The sequence below is a fragment of the Lonchura striata genome, chromosome 3 (genome assembly GCF_046129695.1).
Source record: "Lonchura striata isolate bLonStr1 chromosome 3, bLonStr1.mat, whole genome shotgun sequence".
NCBI classification, from domain to species: domain Eukaryota; kingdom Metazoa; phylum Chordata; class Aves; order Passeriformes; family Estrildidae; genus Lonchura; species Lonchura striata.
This window is the reverse complement of record NC_134605.1, coordinates 3,005,060-3,025,679: the sequence shown is the minus strand read 5'-3', so window position 1 is coordinate 3,025,679 and position 20,620 is coordinate 3,005,060. Positions and strand designations below refer to the sequence as shown.

At 40.2% G+C, this 20,620-nt stretch overlaps 1 protein-coding gene across 1 annotated transcript; it reads right to left on the bottom strand.

Moving 5' to 3' along the window:
• Positions 1 to 7,091: 7,091 nt before the first annotated feature.
• PLEK (pleckstrin) lies at positions 7,092 to 20,583 on the bottom strand. The gene is made up of 9 exons (XM_021555876.2): positions 20,497 to 20,583; positions 19,791 to 19,946; positions 14,549 to 14,730; positions 13,448 to 13,539; positions 12,175 to 12,359; positions 10,859 to 10,963; positions 9,143 to 9,226; positions 8,427 to 8,496; positions 7,092 to 7,616 (listed from the first exon to the last, which is right to left on the bottom strand). Exons 1-9 carry the CDS (start codon positions 20,542 to 20,544, stop codon positions 7,477 to 7,479), a joined length of 1,062 nt encoding a protein of 353 aa, XP_021411551.1. The 5' UTR covers positions 20,545 to 20,583; the 3' UTR covers positions 7,092 to 7,476.
• Between the last annotated feature and the right edge of the window lie 37 nt (positions 20,584 to 20,620).

Here is a 20,620-nt window from a genome sequence, read left to right as displayed (position 1 = left end):
CAGCATCGAAGCTCAGCTGGAGGGCCCCCCAGACCAACATTTTATTTCTGCATCTCCAAAACCACCTGTGGTGTTTTTAATGACACCCGTTGGTGTTAGAAGCTTCTTTGCAGCTGCTCGTTGTTGCAGTGCTCCATTTTTGAAGTGACTGGCTGACAGTGTGGCTTTATTTCACCATGGCGCAGGATGTGGCTTTGGGCCATTCACCATCAACTGACTAAATGAAAAAGTATGCACGAGGTATTTAATCAGCACTGACTTTTGATCAGACCGCTCAAATTTCAAGGCTAATTTTGTCAAGTGTTTCTGCCAACAGGCAGGAACGTGCAGATAGTCATGTCTTTGTCCTGATCATCTTTAGAAGGTACCAAGTGACAAAGTTATCGCAACTGAAGGCCGAGCAGTTGAGCTCAGGACTGGGATCAGTTGTTTCAGCCCACCAGAGCTGACAGGAAGACAATAAAAGCATACAGCTGGGAGGACTTAGGTGGTGATGGTGTTATTTTTTTATTTTCCCTCCAAATTAACTTGGGATGAGGTATATTGAGTTCCCAAGAGCATGGTGACTCTTGGCAGTTGTTTTTCACCATATTGATTGTTCAGAAAAGTCCATCTCTAAAACCATAGAAGAAATTACCTTCTTTGAGCATTTAACACCTTAAGCCAGCAGGAACTTCTGATCAGCACAAAGCCAAGAATTGAGTGCAGGGGGCCAGGAGGGGTTGAGGCCTCAGTGTAGGAAGGGCTAGACCCACTTCTGCTATTCTGCTAAACCAAAAACCCCAAGCTACAACTGTGGGTTGAAAGGGAAGGAGGGAGGTGATAGACTGCAAACTCAGAAATCCTGGAGGATCTGCCAAGATGAAACCCAAGAGGATAATTCTATGTACTGGCACAGTTTGCTGCAGTCTCCCCCAGCTCCTCAGCATCACCCTGTCCATTACCTATGCCTCAGAATCACCCTGCCCAGCAACTATGGATTTACAAAGCCACAGGGGAATAAAATCCAGCCTGCTAGAGCACTCAAATTAACCTCAAATTAAGTGCAACATTAGCCGCTTTTAACTCACATTTAAAAATGTTGTTAAACTGCATTTTTAAAAACCTTAAAAAGGGGCAAAGGAGCTGCTGTTTGCCAGTCCAGGGGTGCTGACTGCATGGGCTGCTTTTCTTGTTGAGATACCAGAGCTAACCACAAAGGCTTCTCCAGATGCCACAGGACAGCAGTGGTCGTGAAGTAATGTATCAGTCATAGCACCAAATATTGCTTTTAAACATTTCCATGGTCTCAGAATGCCAAAACCAAAAGATGCTGCCAGCTGCTTATTGGAAAATTCAGCTTGAAGACTTGAACTGAAGGTGTAGGTTGAGCAAGCTGGGGACAGAGAGAAAACTTAAATCTAACAAACCAGCCAACTTAAGCCTTTAATCCTTATATGGGAAAAAGGAAAAGCTGAGAAAGACAAAGTATTTTTTTTTTTTGCAGCAGCAGCAGCAGCAAAGGAAATATTAATAAATGAAATATTACAATACCCCATAAGAGTTTTACTTTTCATTGAAGGAATATTGAAAATAGTTTCCTTTACTTTTCCATCATATTGCTAAAGAACAAGAGCACTGAACAAATATATCTGGGATATCCTAACACCTAGGTTTCACCAGGTACTCTATTTAGCCCTTTACCAGCATAGCCAAAGACAAAAATGTGTCTGAAGTCACCCAGTGTGACTGACCAGACTAAATTGGCTTTTCTAATGCACCTTTATTTTTGAACATCCACTGGTCTGCCGACAATTTGTTTCACTAAGTTACACTGCTCTTTAAAGTAATTTTAACATGGGACCTGCTCAAACAGGGACCCACTAACCATAAAGGAGCTGCATATCTATGTACAGCCCACAAGTATGAGGAGAAGAGAGGAAGTTTTTACTGTTTTAAGGGGGTGACTAAAGAACACATGGCATGCTGTAGCAATTCTGAAATGACACTAGGCATTTATGTTTTCTCTTCCAAGATCCACTCTGTGATGCCTAAAAGCAGAAACACAAACTGTCTTTTAGGATGTTTAGGTCAAAATAGTTATAAGAAGAAGGATATGGGGGAGGGCAGAAGTGAAGAAAGGGAAAATTGAAGATCTAACTTGGGAAATAAACCGTTTCTTTAAGTAAAAAATATTAAGAGAAACCCAAACCAACAAACCAGTCTTATTTTACCAGTTGCATACCAGAATCATGAAATACTTCCTTTTAGCAAAAAACTACATAAGAGTGTTAAAAGCCTGATCTAAATAATTCTTCCTATTATTCAAAAATATCTCACATATGTGCATTGATTTTGTTACTGCATTTTAACCATCGTGTATTTGGGAAACACAGCAATTTAAGCAACTTAAGCTTTCAAAAGCAGGATACATACATACACATATAGCAGAAGCAATGGGGGACAAAAGAGATGTGTTCTTGATTTTCTTTTGATATACTTTGGTGATTAAGAAAGGATTTTCAGACTCTTCTTTATGATATGGAAGCAGGTACATGAAAAGACTGATCATATACTGATTTACATAATTGATACTCTTTTAGTCTGAACTAGGTTGTTCTAGTATATTTGATAGAGAGAGAGGCTGCTGACAATTCTCTGAGAGTTCTCAATGTCCTTTTTATATCAGAGTTTGAGGATGTAGGAAGGTTAGGGCGACTAGTTTTTTGGTATTTTTTTATTAAACCAGTCAATCCCCTGGTCTCTTTCCTCTCCCTTGATCACTCTAGTTTATTAATATTCAAAATTGTGGTGAAAAACATACTGAAGGCAAATTTTAAACAATACTAACATCATCCCTCTCCCTTTCAAGTGCTGGAAGCAAAATTCTATCAGTTTTATCAGCATTTCCCTTTGATTATTTTCCTCCCTTCTGCCCAGTCATCTTTTAATGAGTTGAAGAAAAGGAGAGAAATACATTGTCATCTTAAAAAAAGGCAAAGTCCATGCAGGAAAGCAAAGAGTTCTACTGGAGCCCATAACATTTAACATGGAAGGCAAATGAAGCATTAAAAACAGCATTTTATTCACCTTTCATAGAGTCTTAGTCTCCCTTTTACTGCACTGGAAGAAAAAAAAGTTAATCTACAAGAACCAGAAACAAAGTAAGGAAAACCACAGTTTTTCTTCCAAATGCAAAGCAGGAAGTGCTATGTTCTAATCAAAACCTCCCTCCCAAGCTTATTTTGAAGCCAAATAAAGAAGTTCTATTTCCAATAGTGTGATGAGTAACAACAAAAGAAGAACTTTGTTTTCGGTCAGAGTTCACCTTGAGTGCAGAAAAATCTCTATACATCAACGAGAAGATCCCAGCTCACAAACAAAAATCACCTACACTTTTCAAAACACAAACTGAGGGCACCCACAGAAATACCAACAACCTGCAGAGGACATTTATCTACTCATTTTCCTTTTTTAAGTTTCTCCTATAGTCTCCTACAGTCTTAAAAGGTACGAGCTGAAAAAGAACAACCAAAAAACCCAACCCATTCCCACCCCACTGCCCTCCCCCAAAAACTCCCACTCTAGTTAAATGTTTCTGGCCCTCACCAAAAAGATTATTTAAGGAAATTTTTTCTGGATTTCAGTGTTGCCCAAGCTCTAACTCAGAACAAATGGAGGAGCATTTCAAACAGTGAAAAGCACTAATCAAGAGCCCTGTGAAGCAAGTAGTTTGAACTTAAAATAACTTCTCAAATATTTGAGAACAAACTGGGGGAGAAAAATGGGTGTTTAACGTTTGTAGTAAAGTGAACTCTAAGCCAAAGACAGAAGAGGTGCTACTGCATTGAAGAGTTATATGTAATATTGCAAAAAGAAATGAAATAAAAACTTTTCTAAAAGAGAGGTTTGACAGTAAATGTTAGATACCTGAGGCCTTAACGAGTTTTTTTGTCTTTATGAAACAACTTTGATTAAATGCTACTAAGTAAACTGTTCTATTACTAATCCACATTTTCAGGAGACCTCTCACACTTTCTGTTAACTCTTTCAAATAAAAAGCAAAGACAGCACACTGGGAAGAAAAGCACCAAAATAACCACACTTATCAACAAAGTTATATCACCTTCAGAAGAAAACTCTGGGGCAGGGAAAGTAAACAGCTCTTTGAAAAAAATGCTAGAGACATATAAAGCCCAAACTACATCCATATGTGTTTTCTGTTGGATTATAAGAAGTACTAACACTGACTCAAGCTGAAAGCTTCTTGGGCTGGGGTTATTATTTCTTCAGCATCTGTGTTTGTGGTTTGCTTCATGCCATTTTCTTTTAAACTTCATTTTAAAATGGAAGTAGGAGTACTGTGTCTGTGTGGGTGTTTTTATGGGTTTGCATGGTTAGGCAACATTCTCAAAAATCTGACTGACTATAGTAAGCAAGTAGGCAGTGTTCCAGGGCAGGGAAAATTGCTCAGTGCAGGTTGTGGCAAGACAAACATGAATTTAAGAGGATGTTTATATGAGATTATATTGCACATGTCTTTCAGTAACTGAAGATAATAAATACAATCTTTATCTGCTATGGTTTGTTTATTTTGCTGTCCTTTAGACTAGGTCTTTCTTAAAAGTAAAACAGAAACTGATGTTAATGTAGTAATTGCTGAGGGTGTGGTAGAAGTGTGATTTAAATAGTCAGAGGGTGAAAGTTAGAGGACGCATGACACATGTAGCTCTGCCCTTCCGTTTTCTCCCTTTTGTTTAGAGGTTCCTTGCACAAAGCTGCCTCTCTCTTCTTTGTGCCAGTATTCAGGATCTGTGCCTCTTCCATGCCTTCTGAGTTACTGGGCTGGCCTTATCATCTCTGATCGACATGCAGTTGCTTTTTAATTCTGAATTCCCTTGGACAAGACCTTCTCGCTGCTGCCAAGAAGCAGAGACACCTACAAACCCTTGAAATGTGTCTTCTGAAGTGTTGAAATGTTCCTACCTGACGGAACCCAGGCTTGGTTTAGGGGTTCCGTGTGGTGGAAAAGTTTCTTTTCTAACTTGTACTTTTAAAGAAAGACTTAGTAGTTTCTTGTTGTTTGGTCTCAAGGCAGTTTATTGTAAGCTATCTAAAAGATTGTCTTCTTGGGCTATTGTGGTTTGGTTAGTAGCTTAGGCAGAGGCACACACACCCTTGACATCCTCTTTGTCCTCTGATTTCTTCTTTTTTCTCCTCGCCCCAGGGCTGCTGCTATCTTTTATATGGTATATTATGTGATAAATATTTATAGTTTTTCCCTAATACTTACTATTTATATTAAATGGTGCTTTTTTACTCTAAACCAATCTGTGAGTGCCAACATCATTAAGAATATGGAGGCAAGGAAGAAGAAAAAGGAGGAACAGCACTGGCCTACATTCTTCCATCTTAAACCCTCTGACCCTTATGTATAGAATTAAAAAAAACCTGTATAGGTGTTAGAACCCCCTTGTACAATACTAAAAAATTCTTCCCTCTACTTTATAACTACTTCTGCTATAATATTTAAAAGTTTGTGACTTCTTGTTCTTCTTGCAAAGTTGGTAAATCATACTATAGCTCAAGCTCAGAATCACAGCTGTTTCCAGCTGCCTGCCAGGGTCTCAAATGCTTCTGACCTGGGCCTGGAACCTCCAAAAATGTCTGAGGGACATTTTGAGTTCCAACACTACCCATGAGATTACAGACCCCATCAATATAGAATGGTACAAACATAAGAGCCCTCCCATAAATACTCTATCATTCTCTGCCCGAGAAGACACCATTTATAGGTGGGCAGCCATGCCTTGGACTGGACACAAGTTAAAATGATAAGGTCATGGACTGGTAAAACATTTTAGTTTTATTAAATTTTGGCAGTCACGTCCCTCCTTTGGTAAGCTGGACAAGTTTCTGTTATTTGGTTGTGTGGGGTGTTTTTTTTCTCTTTTCCCGTGCCTTCGGGTGTTTTTGGGTTAGTGAGCTCTGAGAGCAAAAATAAGCAGCAACAAGCAGCAATTATCAAGAAAGCAGGCTGAGCAAAAAGTGGATCTTTTTACCATGAGTCTTCCTTCCTCAGAATGACACATCAGACTTCAAGACAGCTTGCATGGGAGACAGGAAATGCCTGCCAGAAGCTGATTTCTGCTGGCCAGCTGAAGTGGACACGATGATGCAGTGTCTGAGCCTGCTGCTCCTGCAAAGCTGTGTTTTCTTTGGCAAAAGTAATGCAAGGCAACAAGGCTTCAGGCTTATTATCTCAGCTACAGGTATAATTAAGCACAACCAGAGAGAAGCTTTAGCTCTGCGTTTATTTTTAGATGGAAGAGATCCCAATAAGGATTCTTGAGGATAAGGTACCTTATTAGATCTATGAACAGAGTTTTAAAGATTTTAAAGTCTCCATCAGTCAAACATCAGTCTGTATCAGGAACAGCCTACATGCACGGTCTGACATTAACTTGATTTTCAACTCCTCCTTAGAGTTTAAGACTTATAAGTTTGTTTGATATACAGTCAGACAAAAATGCAAGGAATAATCAGGTGAACTGACCCTATCAAATAAAAATATTTATTTCAGTTACAAGCATAAGGTTTCTCTTATATTGCTAAGGCACAGAATCAAGGACTGAGTATGTTGCTGGAGGTTAAAAAAGGAAAACCTAATCAAAACTACTTCAATCAAAAGTTCAAGTAACCAACCATGCATCCTTCCCCTTCTTCTGCAAGATTCTTAATTCGAATAGAGTGCAGTACCTAACAACCCAGCATCTGCTTTGTGAGACCTAAATAAAGGGAAACAATGGTCCTGGGGCAGATTCTTGTGGAGAAATTTGGCAAGACTTAAAATTGGGTGATATGGAGTTTGGAGTGAGATTGCTTTGTGTTTGAAATACTGTGGGAAGAGACTCCACAACTGCTGTCATGGAGTTAAACTTGGTTCCACATGGTGTTTCCATGCTGACAGATTGGAAAGGAGTGGATCAGGTTTCCAAATGAGTTGACTTCTTTTCCTTATATCTATGGCATTATTTGTATAAGTGAACAAGGAGCAACAAGAACTGATAAAGAAGAAAATGTGAAAATTGTCTGGAGAAGACTGAAGTACGTGAAAATCCTGAAACACATCACAGGCTGAAGAGGGTGATTAATGGAGGTACTCTCTGTCAGTGACATGACTGAGATCCCTGTTAATGGGGAGATTCCCACTATCAGCTGTGGCAACAGGTGCAACCTTTTCAAGGTAGACAGATTTCTCTAAGCAACACACTAATATGGCATGTTCTATGATATAATTTAGTAAAATATTGCCATAACACAAGTGGAAAAAATGTTAGTTTGTTAGTGCCCAGTATAGAACTGAAACTTCCACCCAGTCCTCAACCTCAACACACAAGCCCTTTGGGGTGATACTGCTTTCTCTTGGTGAAATGCTAAATTCTATTTTCTATTTTTCTGAATAAATTTGTCTGTCTTCTTGTTGGAAGATCATCTTCATTTACCAGTCCTAGAAACTGACTGGATTGCTTTGATCCACTCTGTACGCTCTGTGGATGAGGCTGCTTGCAAGTAATAGTGGATTTCATTTGCTGTGATGATTTCAAAGAGGATGTTGTCAGCATCATGCTTCTTGGCTACAGGGAAAAAATAAGAAAATCAGCTATGAGAGAAAAAAGTCTTGTTGTACTTTCAATATTTCCTCCTTTACACACTGTAAGGGGATCTCCTTTCTTTTTACAGCTGAGCCTGATCAGGCCTTCACAAAGACTGGGTCCAAGAGATGAGTCCCTCTCTCAGCAAAACCACTCATGAATTCTGCATGTTTCACCTTCAGGAGTCTCTGGTTTGTTGGTCTCAAATCATGGAAGGACAGATCATATTCCCCAAACCCTCCCATGCCTTGCCAGCTATGAAAACAAAATGTTTGAGTCCATTTCTTTTCGGAGATGCCAACAAACTTGCTTGCTGGATATGATAGCCAGCCTCTCCTGGGGAGAGGAGAATGCATGAAATGAAGGTTTCTTGGTCCTTGCAGCAGCACTGTTTCTGTTCCCACAACTTCTAGCTTTGGGAAGGAAGAGAAGCTGGACAGTAGCAATTTGTTGGCATAACCATTTCTAACATGAAGCTTCCATCCCAAATTCATTAACCAAAGAGATCAAACTCAGCTTACTTTGCCTAAAGGCCAGTTCTCCTAACACAGGGTTTGTGTCATCTTGTTGACCAGCCTTCCCCAAAGTACTGACAATGCACAAGATTTCCTACTGCTACTTTTACCACAGTGCCCTTCCCAGTAATTCAGACAGAAAGAGAGAGATCAGTTATTAGAATTACTGAATCATTGTCCATAGATTGCTTTGGAACAAAAACACTCATGATTTTAGGCAGACTGAAAGGGGGGGTTTAAAAACTTATTAGAGAGGTAATTTAATATGGATCCTTACTGTCTGGCATATCTTCCACTGCTGTCACCACGCAGCCTCTCAAGTGAATTGCTCCCAGTGGTTCTTCTCCCTGGGGAGGACATGAAATCAAAATTAAATGCAACACTTCTGAAAGTAGCATGTTAATATATGGCTACATTTCCAGAATGAAGACAAAACCATTTGATTATTTAGTATGTCCCCCCTGAGAGAACAGGGGATTTTCAGTCTGTGTTGATATGAAGGGTTGGGGGTGTGGTAAGAGAAAGGCTTGCAAATAATCAGGGAATCTCTTGTGCTTTAGAATTCATGGTCTGCAGAGTATTTAGTATGGGAATGGGCCCATTAGAAGTACACAAGATGCCATGTCTCAGCCTAGCATGGCAAATACCTCAAATATAAACTGCAAAACTACTGTATTGTGTTCATTTGCACTTAGGACCTAATTTGTTTTGCTCAAGTGAGAGTCCACATTAATTCCAATTAATCACAGATAAGAGGTGAAAATACAGATCAGTGTTACTTATTCCCAGGTCTGGGTGGCACTTGCCACCCTGACTTGACAGCCCCAGAAACTTTCACTCTGTTTTTCCAGAGGGATGGCTAGGCCATGGAAGAGCAGTCCCAGTGTCCTGCCTGATCTTCCCTGTCACATTCTCATGCAAATACTCCATGCAGGTACTTCTACAAGGCACTGGATTCAAAACAAACAGGGAAATAACCCAAATCTCTCTTACTCCAGCAGGATCATAGTAGTGAAGATATGCAGGATCATCTCTTAAAACGAACTTTCTCACTTTCCAGTTCTTCCTCCGATGTCCCTAGGAAAATTCAAAACCAGGAATGTCACAGAGCTGCTTTGCCTGCATGCAAATGTTACCCACACATGAGAGGACAGGCAAATACAAAAGGGGAAAAACCTGAATATTCTGGACAGGAAATACTCACTGGAGTAGGACTTGAATCTGCCTTTTCTACATTCCAATCTTTTGCACAAGAACTGGACTATCAAACTGCTTTCATTTTTTTTTCCTTTTTTTTTCTTTTTTTTTTTTTTGTGCTAAGCAGAGGAGATTCCCCTAAACATACCCCACATTCTGGTAGTTATGGCATTCACTTGAGATCTGTAAGAACTGGGTTTTACTGCTTGCTAGAAAACATGGGTGCAAAGGGCCTTGCAGGAAGGTACCTTGAATTATTGGCAAAGATTAGCTGAAAGTTTTTCTGTCCCTGCAAAGATAACAGCAAAAAAAGAAAAAAACAGCTTATCTAGCTTAAACACCCTGGAGTGCTCATGGCTGAGAAGCTGAGGCAGAAATATGGATATATAGGTGCCTCATGGCCCCTTTTCATGACTGAAAAGAACGGATGTGGAAGCATTTTCAGAAGCAGTGACCCACAACTCACTGAGGGTGACCAAGTGCAGACTAACACTGGTGGAAGGTTGTCATGAATCATTTCCTCTGGCATTTCAAAATACAAGTTTCTCAATTAGCTCCTGTTTGCATGGAAGCTCTTACTAACTAGGTTGGTAAGAACATGACAGAGAAAAAGAGCAGCAAGGTGTGGGTCTTATTTCTTCCACTGAGTAAACTGATTAAACAAGAGAAATACTTGTTAGCACCACCAAAAAGTTCTTAGGCCTAAAAGACTATTTTAACAGCACAGGTTCAGTCTCAATATTAGGAAATTTTTCTTTAGAGAGGAGGTGGTCAAACACTTTAACAGGCTAACTAGAGAGGTGATCAATTTACCACATCTGTCAATGTGTAAGAAGCTTTTGGACAACAAAACCCTTAAGAATGTGCTTTAACCCTTGGTCAGCTCTAGAGTAGTCAGGTGATTGGACCAGAGGGTTGTTGCAGGTCCCTTCCACCTGATCCATTTTATTCATTGAAAAATCCTGATTTTGCCTCCAGTTCAGTAATATCTGCCTGCAGTGGCCTTAGAAACATGACATTCACTGTATTGCTTAAAGTTTTGCTGGAAATGAAGGCACCCACTCATCTTCTGTCTTATACATCAAATATTAGTGACTGAAACAACTTCTTTGCTGAAGCATGCTGAAAAGGTCCATGAAAATTGGCAACTGAATCCAGTTGTGTGTCCAAAGGGACACAGGAGTGGCAGCTTTTTTACCTGAGTTCAGTTTTGCCTTGTACCAATGACTTGTCACTTCTCCTGTGTTGGAACACTTTCCTAATTAAAGCTATCAACCACTTTAATTTGTGGTGAGAGCAATTAACCTTGCAATATTTGCCCAGAGTACTGCTGCTGTGCTGTATGCAGCAAGTGTTCCTTGTGCAAAGGCAAGAGAGACAGAGATGAAACCTGCCAAGTGTGGAGATGCCATAAGGTAATTTCTCTCTTACCTAAAGCTTTTAAGTGTAAAAGAGTAACCTTGCACCCATGTAACATCATCCTAGTTAGAATGGAACATGGGCAACACTGACCTGTTTCAGCAAACATCCTTGTTTGACAATTGTGCCTCTGAATTCTTCTTTTAGGACCACATCATCATCACTGGAGTATCCCTCACAGAAAAATCCACTGTCTGGCTGAAAGACCACAAGAGAAATGTTACAGAAGTTGCTGCATGCTTATGTACATGTACCAATCTGGCATCTTTTGGCTTCCCTCCATGCTGCTTTTTGCCACTCCAAAGAAGATATTATTATTGATGTTGTTGTTGTTATGGTTATTGTTAAATAATCTAACCTTTTACTGGAAGAGCCTCCCAGTGAAGTTGAGGAGCTCTTCAAATCACCATGGGCACATTTCAGTGTGAGGTGGGACTGCACTTCTATGATACCAAGTCAAGACATTGACTTTCTGTGGCCTCCTCACACCACAGTGGTATTGATCCAACCCAGAAATAATCCAAAAGCAAGCAGGGTACACGTGGGCTGCTACAGGAAGCATCCCAGGAGGCCACAAGGCTGCCTTCACCAGGAGTGTCTCTGCTGAACTGGTAAAGTCTCCCTAGCAAAAACATGTTTAGGAAAACAAATGAGTAGTGGGAGAAGCATTTTGCTGAAGCCAAGTGATTCCATGTGGTAAATACAAACAGAATTGTAATGCCAATTTACTTGCTTTCACTTTATAGAAGGCATACTTTTTTGTTACCTTAAGTCCATAAGCTAAACATCTTTCAAACAGTATTTGACTGTGATATTTCAAGTTCTTCAAATCAGGCCACAGAATATGAAGTAATAAATGGAGGAGCCTGGGTATGACACCCAGGAGAGATTACTGGGGGATATTAAAAACTTTTACTTCTTTGCTCACAGGCAAGCTGTGTGTGTGCACACTCGCACTGAGTCAGATTTGATGGCTCTGCACAAAAATAGGTTTGTAGCTTCTGCCACTCTGTGAAACTCTGTGATAATGATTTACTCTCTTCTCTTCCACTGAGTCAACAGGGAAACAGATGGTTAAATTCTGGTCATCCATACAATTACCAGAACAAAGTCTAAGTTAAAAAGAACCCAGCTTAAAGATGGGAGCTTTGATAATTCTCTATGAATTTATTTCCCACACTTAGTCTCAGCACTCAATTCACACTTATATACCAGAAAAAAAAAATCTGCCCTGAGTATTAAAGTGAGCAGGCTCATTCTGAGTATCACAGGAAAAAGATAATTAAGATAGATTTCTCCATTTCTGTACAATCTTTCCTCCAGGATTTAAGAAGCCCAACAAGAAGCATGAGAAAAGCAGAGCATCAGTAAGTCTGAGACAATAAAAAAAATCAGAATATAATGCTCACAAAGTAATAGTAGGCATCACTGAGGTCCAGGAAGGGGGTGTCTGACAGTCCCTCAGCAGCTGCCTTGGACGTGTCCCCAGCAGGCTGCAGGTAGCCTTCACTCAAGAGGGAAGAGGCAAGCAGGAGACCTTCTCTGCGATTTCGGACAGAGCTGCTGGACACCAGCCAGTCAATCACACCGGTGCCTGGTTACAAAGGAGCAACACATCAGCCACAAACCAAGACAGACGTGAAGAAGCCTAAAAGTACACAGGAAACGAGCAAACTCTATGTATTCATCAATCTCCTGAAAAATGTTCATAGCAACTGTCGCTACAGGACTCGAGAAAGCACAACGCAAGCTACCTCTTATTTGCAAGGTAAAGAAGGTTTATTCTCTGACTCCAACTTTTGTACTCTTCCAAAGGTGACATTGGATTGGAGAGTGAATGTACCACCTCTCCAAAGACATTGGACAAACTACCAGTACATCAAGTTTCTCCACCCCTATGAAGAAATGCAAAACAATATGTTGTTTATAGAAAGTTGTGGGAGAAAATTCTCTAACAGAATGTAAACTCAGAAGGCTTTAGAAAATCTTAAGAATCAGGGTGACAAGCAACATGAGGAGCTAATCTATGGAGGTTCCTGGCCATCCAGTGAGGTGCAGCCTTTCCAGCTGATGGCAGGGGCCAGGACAGCTCTCAAGCACCATTCCTGATGGAGAAGAGAGCTGGGAGGGGATGCAGGGCTGAGCTGGGAAGCCTCAAAGACAGTGGCTGGGGAGGTATGGAGGATAGCCAAGCCTGGATCCAGGCTGCTAACGTAATGCTGTTGGAAATCACTACGGTTGGAAAAGACCTCCAAGATCATCAGTGCAACTATTAACCCAACACTGCCATGTCCACCCCTAAGCCGTGTCCTCAAGTGCTACACATATGTGTTTTTGAGCACAAACACAGATTTGACTTTGAGAGAACCTGGAATTACAGTGGGACACTCTTCAGTGATGAAAAATCCAGGATGGAATAATTCTTCTGTATTCAAGTGTTTCACACTACAATCTACTCAAAAGATTACTTCAATCTTTCTGACACAGGTAAAATTTCATCCTTCTCCTTTGTTTACCATGGCCATAACTGAACACTTTTCAAAGATACATCCTTTTAGCATCTCCTGGGTTAGTCAAGAAAATATCAAAATTCTCTGTGCTCTACAGAGCTGATTCATCTCTTTAGTTTTTCAACTTTATGCTCCCTTTATTGTATAGAATAGAGGGACAGGAGCTCCTTACCTGTAAAGCAGTGATTGAACACTCTTTTATCTTTTTCCAGCTTCAAGGCCTTTATTCCATTTTCAGGATCTTTCATGGAGAGGTACAAAGCACTATGCACAAAAAGAACCACAGAAACTGTTAGCAAATAAAAAGGTTTTGCCAGTTTGTACAACAGTGTCATTGTCATTCATGGGGGCTTCATGTCCAGCTCTCTGCAGAGCTGTAACGTGGCTTAGTTTCATCTCCTGAAAAATTCAAGTTGCAAAGCCTGGAGGTCTCACTGCGTTACCTCACAGCTGTGGGAGCAGAGGGTGGAGTGCACAAAGGGCTCACCACATCTCCCTATTTTGAGAGTGCAACTATTTGTGGTGACTATAGCGTGAAGAGAACACCCACAGCTGAGGCACCTTCCCAGGGCCCCACAGCCCCTGCAGGAGGGCTCACTGCTGTGCTCTGTATTCACCCAAAGGTCCTGGGCTGAGCAGAAAACATGTTCCTGTCCCAAAGCCTGCATGCTCTCAAATGATCTTGGCCCTGTGCAGTTTTACTGTCTTATAAGAACACTGCAGGCTCATTTTTATCTTGCTATTTACAGCTCAGAGGCAGAAAACAAGTCATGCTTGATGTTGAAAAGTACTAACAGATTGCTTCCCTTTAGCTCTTCTTCTCCCTTGGCCAGTTTCATGGTCTTTGGCAGGCACCACAGTCCCCTCACCATCCAAAAACTAGGCTAACATCAGCATTTCTTTGGAGAGCAAACAAAAGATCTAAAATATTTTTTGTAATAAATGATTTATTGTATAAAATGCTTCTGGAAGAGTCACACTTTGGCTGGCACATCCTCTTGCACTCCATTATGCCCAGAAATCTCTTTATCAACGAAAATCTTTGATAAACAAGCATGATTTGGTAAATGATAGTATATTAAAAAAGATCTTCCCAGTTCTGATTTTTAGCTCATTCCTGACACATTGTACAAACTGAAATTTTAGTCATGCAGAAAGGTTGTGAGAGAATCCATGGACAGACAGGCTCGTTGTTCTTCCTGACCAGGGTTACATGTCTGACACACTGACTGCAGATGGAAGTAAACGGGGGAGCAGAGCTATGAGAACAAACCTCAGATTGATTGTTTCAGGCAATCTGATGGACTTCCTCGTGGATTTTCTGGCAAACCTTTGGCCTCCATCTATGTGATGAATTGCTTTCTTGATATCCCGCACCCAGGCATCTCTCTCCTCCAGGTAGGCAGCTTGAAAAAAGTGGTCCTGCTGCTTGGCCACAGTGAGCTTGAAGACAAACTGGAATAATAAATTATGGGAGGTTTTTTTAAAGGTTGCTTTGGCTTAACCAGTTGGGCACAATTAAGTTAGTGCTACCACAACATACAGCCAACCTACACCTAAGGACTTTGGAAAGTGCCTTAGAGACACAGGGAAATGATAGAAACTCTGAAGAAAACCATGAACAAGCACTGCACATAACTGAGTCCTTTTGTTACTTCACTGATCCTGACATCATCAGCACATCCAAGGTGTGCTGTGGTGGCTGCTCTCTGGTCACAGAGAGAAACAGACAACTTTCCCAGGCATTGTTCTGGGAAAGGCTGTGAGAAGCTCAGAGAGAATTATAAATTTATAAAATAATTATAAATTACAAAAAAAAAATTATAAATAATTTTTATCTTGACTTGCTGCACCTGGTGTTGTGAACATGTGGAACGTGTTAATGTGTTATGGAGATTTGTTTACCAAAAGGGTGGTTTTTTAATTAGCCAGTGGTGATGGTGTTTTAATTAAAGGGCCAATCAGGTCCACCCGCAGTGAACTAAAATTTAAAAAAAAAAAAAAAAAAAAAAAAAAAGGAATGGGTTTTTTAATAAAATGATTTAGCCTTCTGTGAATGCATGGAGTGTGGCACTCATTTATCTGTGTCATTTCTGACTCAATAGTGACAGTGTGCACCACCAACACAGCTGATTCTAACTTTTGCTGGAAAGTTCAAAACAGCTGAAAGGCTGAAGTGATTCCTTGGAGTGGCTACCTGGAACAGAGGCTAGACAAGATTAAGAGAATAAAAGTGAGTATTTATTAAAGGCTTTCAATAGGTACACCTTGGGCAGTCAGAAGCTTCCAAGGGGAGGACGAGATGGACAATGTTCACGAGTTTTTCAGACAGATATAAGTTTGGTCTATTTACATATCAGGGATTAATATTCCAATTACAACTTCAGGTAATGAAGTCATGTAACCCCAGTTTGCTTCCCTCCCAACTTACTTTTGCTTATACTTTCAGGGTCTGGGACAGTGAGATGTCCTTGAGCTGCAGGCCTAGAGGAATCATTTTTTCTGACCAAAATGTGAAGACAGTAGCTAACACTCTATGTGGAGTTTTAGAATTATACACTAAAACAGTATAGGATTTGAAAAATTATAAAGTTAAAATACTAAGGCATCAGAAGCACTCAACCCCTGCAGGCTTAAAATGGACGTAAATTTGTTTTAATGTTTAGAGACACGTGAACAGTCTGAAGAAGGCAAAATACCCCATATCATATTCAGCTACTGACTCATAAGGGAGGAAAAGGCCATACACTAGAGAGTACCAAGTATATTTGCAGCTTGGTAAACCTTTTATGGCTTAGTAGGGAGATGATACATCCAACCCTTGGCCACACCTTAGGATCACCTATCTAAACACACTAGCAACAATGGAAAGACTGTATTTCCCAAAAAATTTTAATAGATCATCAAGAAGTAGTTGCAAACAGAAAAAATAACAATAATCTGAAAAAAAATTCCAAACCAAAGCAAAAAAAAACAAACCCCCAAAACGGTCCAACAAAGTTCACACTGTTTGAACTCATTTCCATCCAGTGATCTTCTGGATGGAAAATCTGGAACTAATTACTCAAGTTTCCACTTCCTCTAAAATATAGCTCCCCATGAGTGACACTAATTTGTTCTGTAATTGTGTTAATATAAATATCACAGGTTCTGACTCAGCAGGTGCCTGAAAATGCCAAGCTAAGCCACAAGCCAGCAGCACGACTTGATTGGGGCAAGGAAGGCAAAGGCTACTGTCAAAGAGAGCAAATTTACATCATGAAATCCACACACTGAATGAGTCTGCTGAAGTCCATGTTAGTAAAGGATACATTTCTGAACACCCCTCACAAGCATTTTCCAAACTACGGCCAACAGGAAAAATTCTGACATCCTGAAATTGTGCAGAAGTCCAACTGAATTTCATGGACGATACATTGAAAACTTATAAAGCAACAAGTCCTCAAAGTCCATCTCAGGTGGAAAAGTAGCCTTTTCTTATCTTATACACTGTTCATATTTCCAGCAATACTCACCTTTTCTGTTATGCAGGAAAGACCTACACACTGAAAATCAATGTACAGCGTGTGACAAAAGCAAAGAGACAGATCTACCCAAATCCCAATATTCAACATTCAAGCCAATACCCCAGATTAACAGGATGAAATACCAAAGCATTGATGAGATTTATTACCAAAGGGAAAAATCTGCTTCTCAAAGAGCTGAGAAGCAGCATACAGTGAAATGCTAAGGAGAGTTTTCATTTTCAGCACATGGAAAAGACTGGCAAAGCCATTTCTTTTTAGCATTTACAAAGTTAGGCCAGTATTTTAGATAGACTTCCAGGCTTCCTCTGAAATTGGTAAAGAGGTTGAGTCTCCAATCCTATATGTGACCAAGCCTCCCTCTGATTATATATATCTGGCTGTGTTTTTGAGAAAAGTAGACCATTAGACTAAACTAAATACCAGCATTTTACATAGTTTAAATTGTTAGAGATGAATCTAACTATGAACAACCAAACAGGATAATGCTGTCCATAAGAAAACCATGGGGGAAATAGAAAAAGCTGAAGAATATCAGAATTTATGTTACATTAAACAATGATCAAACATCAAATCATAGACAGAAGACAGTGGTGAATGCATTTTGAAATATAATCTCAAAATATGCAGTTGCAGCCCCTTCTGAACAGCCTTTATCTGTGCTTAACAAATCCAAGATTGCTTCTTTTCCCTTCAGAACCTGCATTTTGCAATTGATGTAGTAAACAAAGCATGCTGGTGATCTGCTCTCAGCTTTCAAACAAAGTCCTGGTGCAGATACACAAGCTGATTCAAAAATTTAACCAGAGGAATACAGAAGTTTGTTTACGGCCCAATAGTCCCTGCCCCAAACTGGGCCCAGACAAATGAGACCATACTTGAAACTGATCCAGTGAGAATTATCCCACTATTCACCATACAGAATTCCTTTTCCTTTCATTTCTCGCCATATAAACTTAAGAACCCGAGTAATTCCCATAAGAGGTATGCTTTGACATATAACTAGTGAGAAGCCAGAACAGAATGCAGAAACACTGAATTCAGCAGTCCAGTAAAGCTGTAAAATGTAAAAATAAAGATATTACATTTTCAAGAATGCATGTAGGAGCTTAGGTTTAATCATATTGGGCAGTACTAGCAAGAACAATCCTGGTGATAGCTTTACTCAGTGAATGAACATATTTGATTTTTGACTATTTGAAATTTTAAGAGAAAATCCATCTCCAGGGCTACTAGTTTATGGACTTGCAGAACAATCTCTCCACCTCATATGGAGGATCTGCTCCAATGCCTGCTGAAGTAATTTGGATTGTTTCTACTGACTTTAGCAAACCCTGCAGCAGATCTCATTTATGAAAAGCTGTTCTGGGTGCCTCAAGCCCTGGGTCTCTCTTTGTCTTTATTATCCCTCAGAAAAGACCCCAGGAACTTAAATGAAACATAATTTAAACCTCATTATGTAAAAACTCATTATGTAGAATGAAGCATAACAGAAAACCCAGTGCAGCCAAAGGAATGATCTTCAGAGATGTCACCCTTCCATGCAGATATGATGCACTTTTTGGAGACTGGAGAAAGGAATCCTTTGGGCAGGTGAGGATCTCTCTCACTTTGCCTTCAGCTATTTCAGACCTCTGTGCCTGCTTTGTTGAATGCACATATGCTGGTGAATTATTTTTGCTTTATTGTAAATATGTTATTGATATTTTCAAGCAACTACTATGAAACAAAGTTGACGGCAGTGCCTTTCTGAGAGTTAAAGGAAAAAGCCAAAACCCTACACAAAACTGGAGAAGAATGCTTTGTGAGGAAAAACTTAATTTCTACCATTATAATCTAGGTCTGTGATACTCTTGCATAGTACCCTTCATACCTCATGTATGGAGTAAGGAGTGTTGTGCTGAGCCTTGTTAATTACATAATCAGCACAGGATTAACAGCAATCTTTATTCTCTGCCCCATCCTTTTTCTATACTGTCTCAAAGACATCTTGGAAGTTAACAGATCCTTTCCTTTAACATGTGAGTTTAAAAAGATTTAGTAAGAATCAAGGTGGGTTTTTTCATATAAATAGGGGTTCTGCAACAAAAAAAAAGCAACAAAAAAACACCAACCCCACCAACTCCCCCCCCGCCCCCTTTTTTAATAAAAAAAAGGAGAGGAAGAAATCAGAAGAAAGGAATTAAGGAAAAAGCAAAGCCAGCAGGTCCAAATCTGATACAAGGGATGCTGATTCCACTTATTACAAAACCTAAGGACAGCTTTAAGTATCCTCACTTTACTCATATGAAAAAAAGTAAAGTTCACTGTCTCAGCCATTTCTCACACTTTCTATTTTTCTAATACTCTCACAGAGAATTCTGTCTTTAGTCAGCTATCACTGTGGTAAATTACTTTAAACTGTGGTGGACTAATGTTCCAGATTCTGGGCCACCCCTTTGTCAGAGGAATTCATGGGGGTGTCATGCCTATTTGATGAAACTGAGTTGACAAAATAATAAGTGACTAATTATATGATTCTTTGCTCATAAGAGAAATTCTGTTTTACCAACAACTGTTTTTCAGGAATCCTGTAACAAAATATACGTGTCACAGCATTTGACAAAAAATACATGCTTCTCCTGCTCACAAAATATTTTCCCACAGCTTTATTCTGTAGCACTTAGATTTATATTTAATACAGGAGTTGTTGCCATTCAGCTGAAAAATGTCTTCACACCAATACAATTTATTTCTGCTCTCCAAGAGACTCAGAAGTTTAGAAACAAAACCAACCAACCAACCCTCCCAAATGCTTTCTGAATTATTCCTCTTGAAGTGTCCTGAATTCAAATAGTGCACAATTCCAAGTGTGCTTGTGACCTCTTAAGGCAAGTGAGAATCACCACTAGGATGAGTGCCAGGAATTTGCAGCCCACCACCCTTTTGCCTTTTCAGTGCTTCCAGAAGTATAAGTATACCATCAATTCTTTATATAAAAGAAGTACATACCATTCTTTTCCCAAAATCTTGGCATGGGCTGTGAATAGAGCTTCCTTTTAGTGGGATCATCCCTTTGGGACTGTTATCAGCCTTCCGCTTGTAGAATTCAATTCCATCTTCTAAGAGCACAACCCACATTGGCTTCCAGGTATTAAACATGCTGCCCTGCATCAATAAATCACATATTATGTTCAATGAAGCCCTCTTCATGTGATACCCAAGGAAGATGGGAGCTTCCAGGGAGTGTCTGACTGATGCTAAAATAACTACAATTTGTGTTTCAAGGGGAACATGCCGCAGCCTCACCCATCTACTATGCAGTTAAACACTGTTGTTATTTTTCTGACCACCATTTATTTCCCCTTGTAGTTGCTCTGCCAGTGGAAGCCACTGTGGATTTAAACAAAAGTAAAGTTTCTATCCTATGGGCTGTACTACAAAAGACTCCAAAGCAGAGTCCTTCCCAAAGACTTCACCTCCTTCCCAAAAACTGGATGTGCCTGTGGCCCCACCACTGTCTGGAGGCCACGGTGATGTGACCTCTTTAATCTCATTATTCTTCCTTGATGTTTGACCCAATGAAGTGCCGCTGGGTAGGGTGTGGCTAGTTCCTGTTAACCTCTTTGCCAGGATTCCACAGGATGTTCCCCTACATCTTCCCAACTTGTTCAGGGTTAGTTTTCTCTTCCACTCAGTCCAAAGCTACCCCACTTACCTTCTTAACCAAGTATCCCTCCCTTATGCGCATCGGCTCTCGCTCCATGGCTTGGGCAGTCCCGCTCCTGGCTCTGCCAGTGCTGCCTGTTGGGTTCCTCTGGCAGCAGAGGCTGTGGGATGGT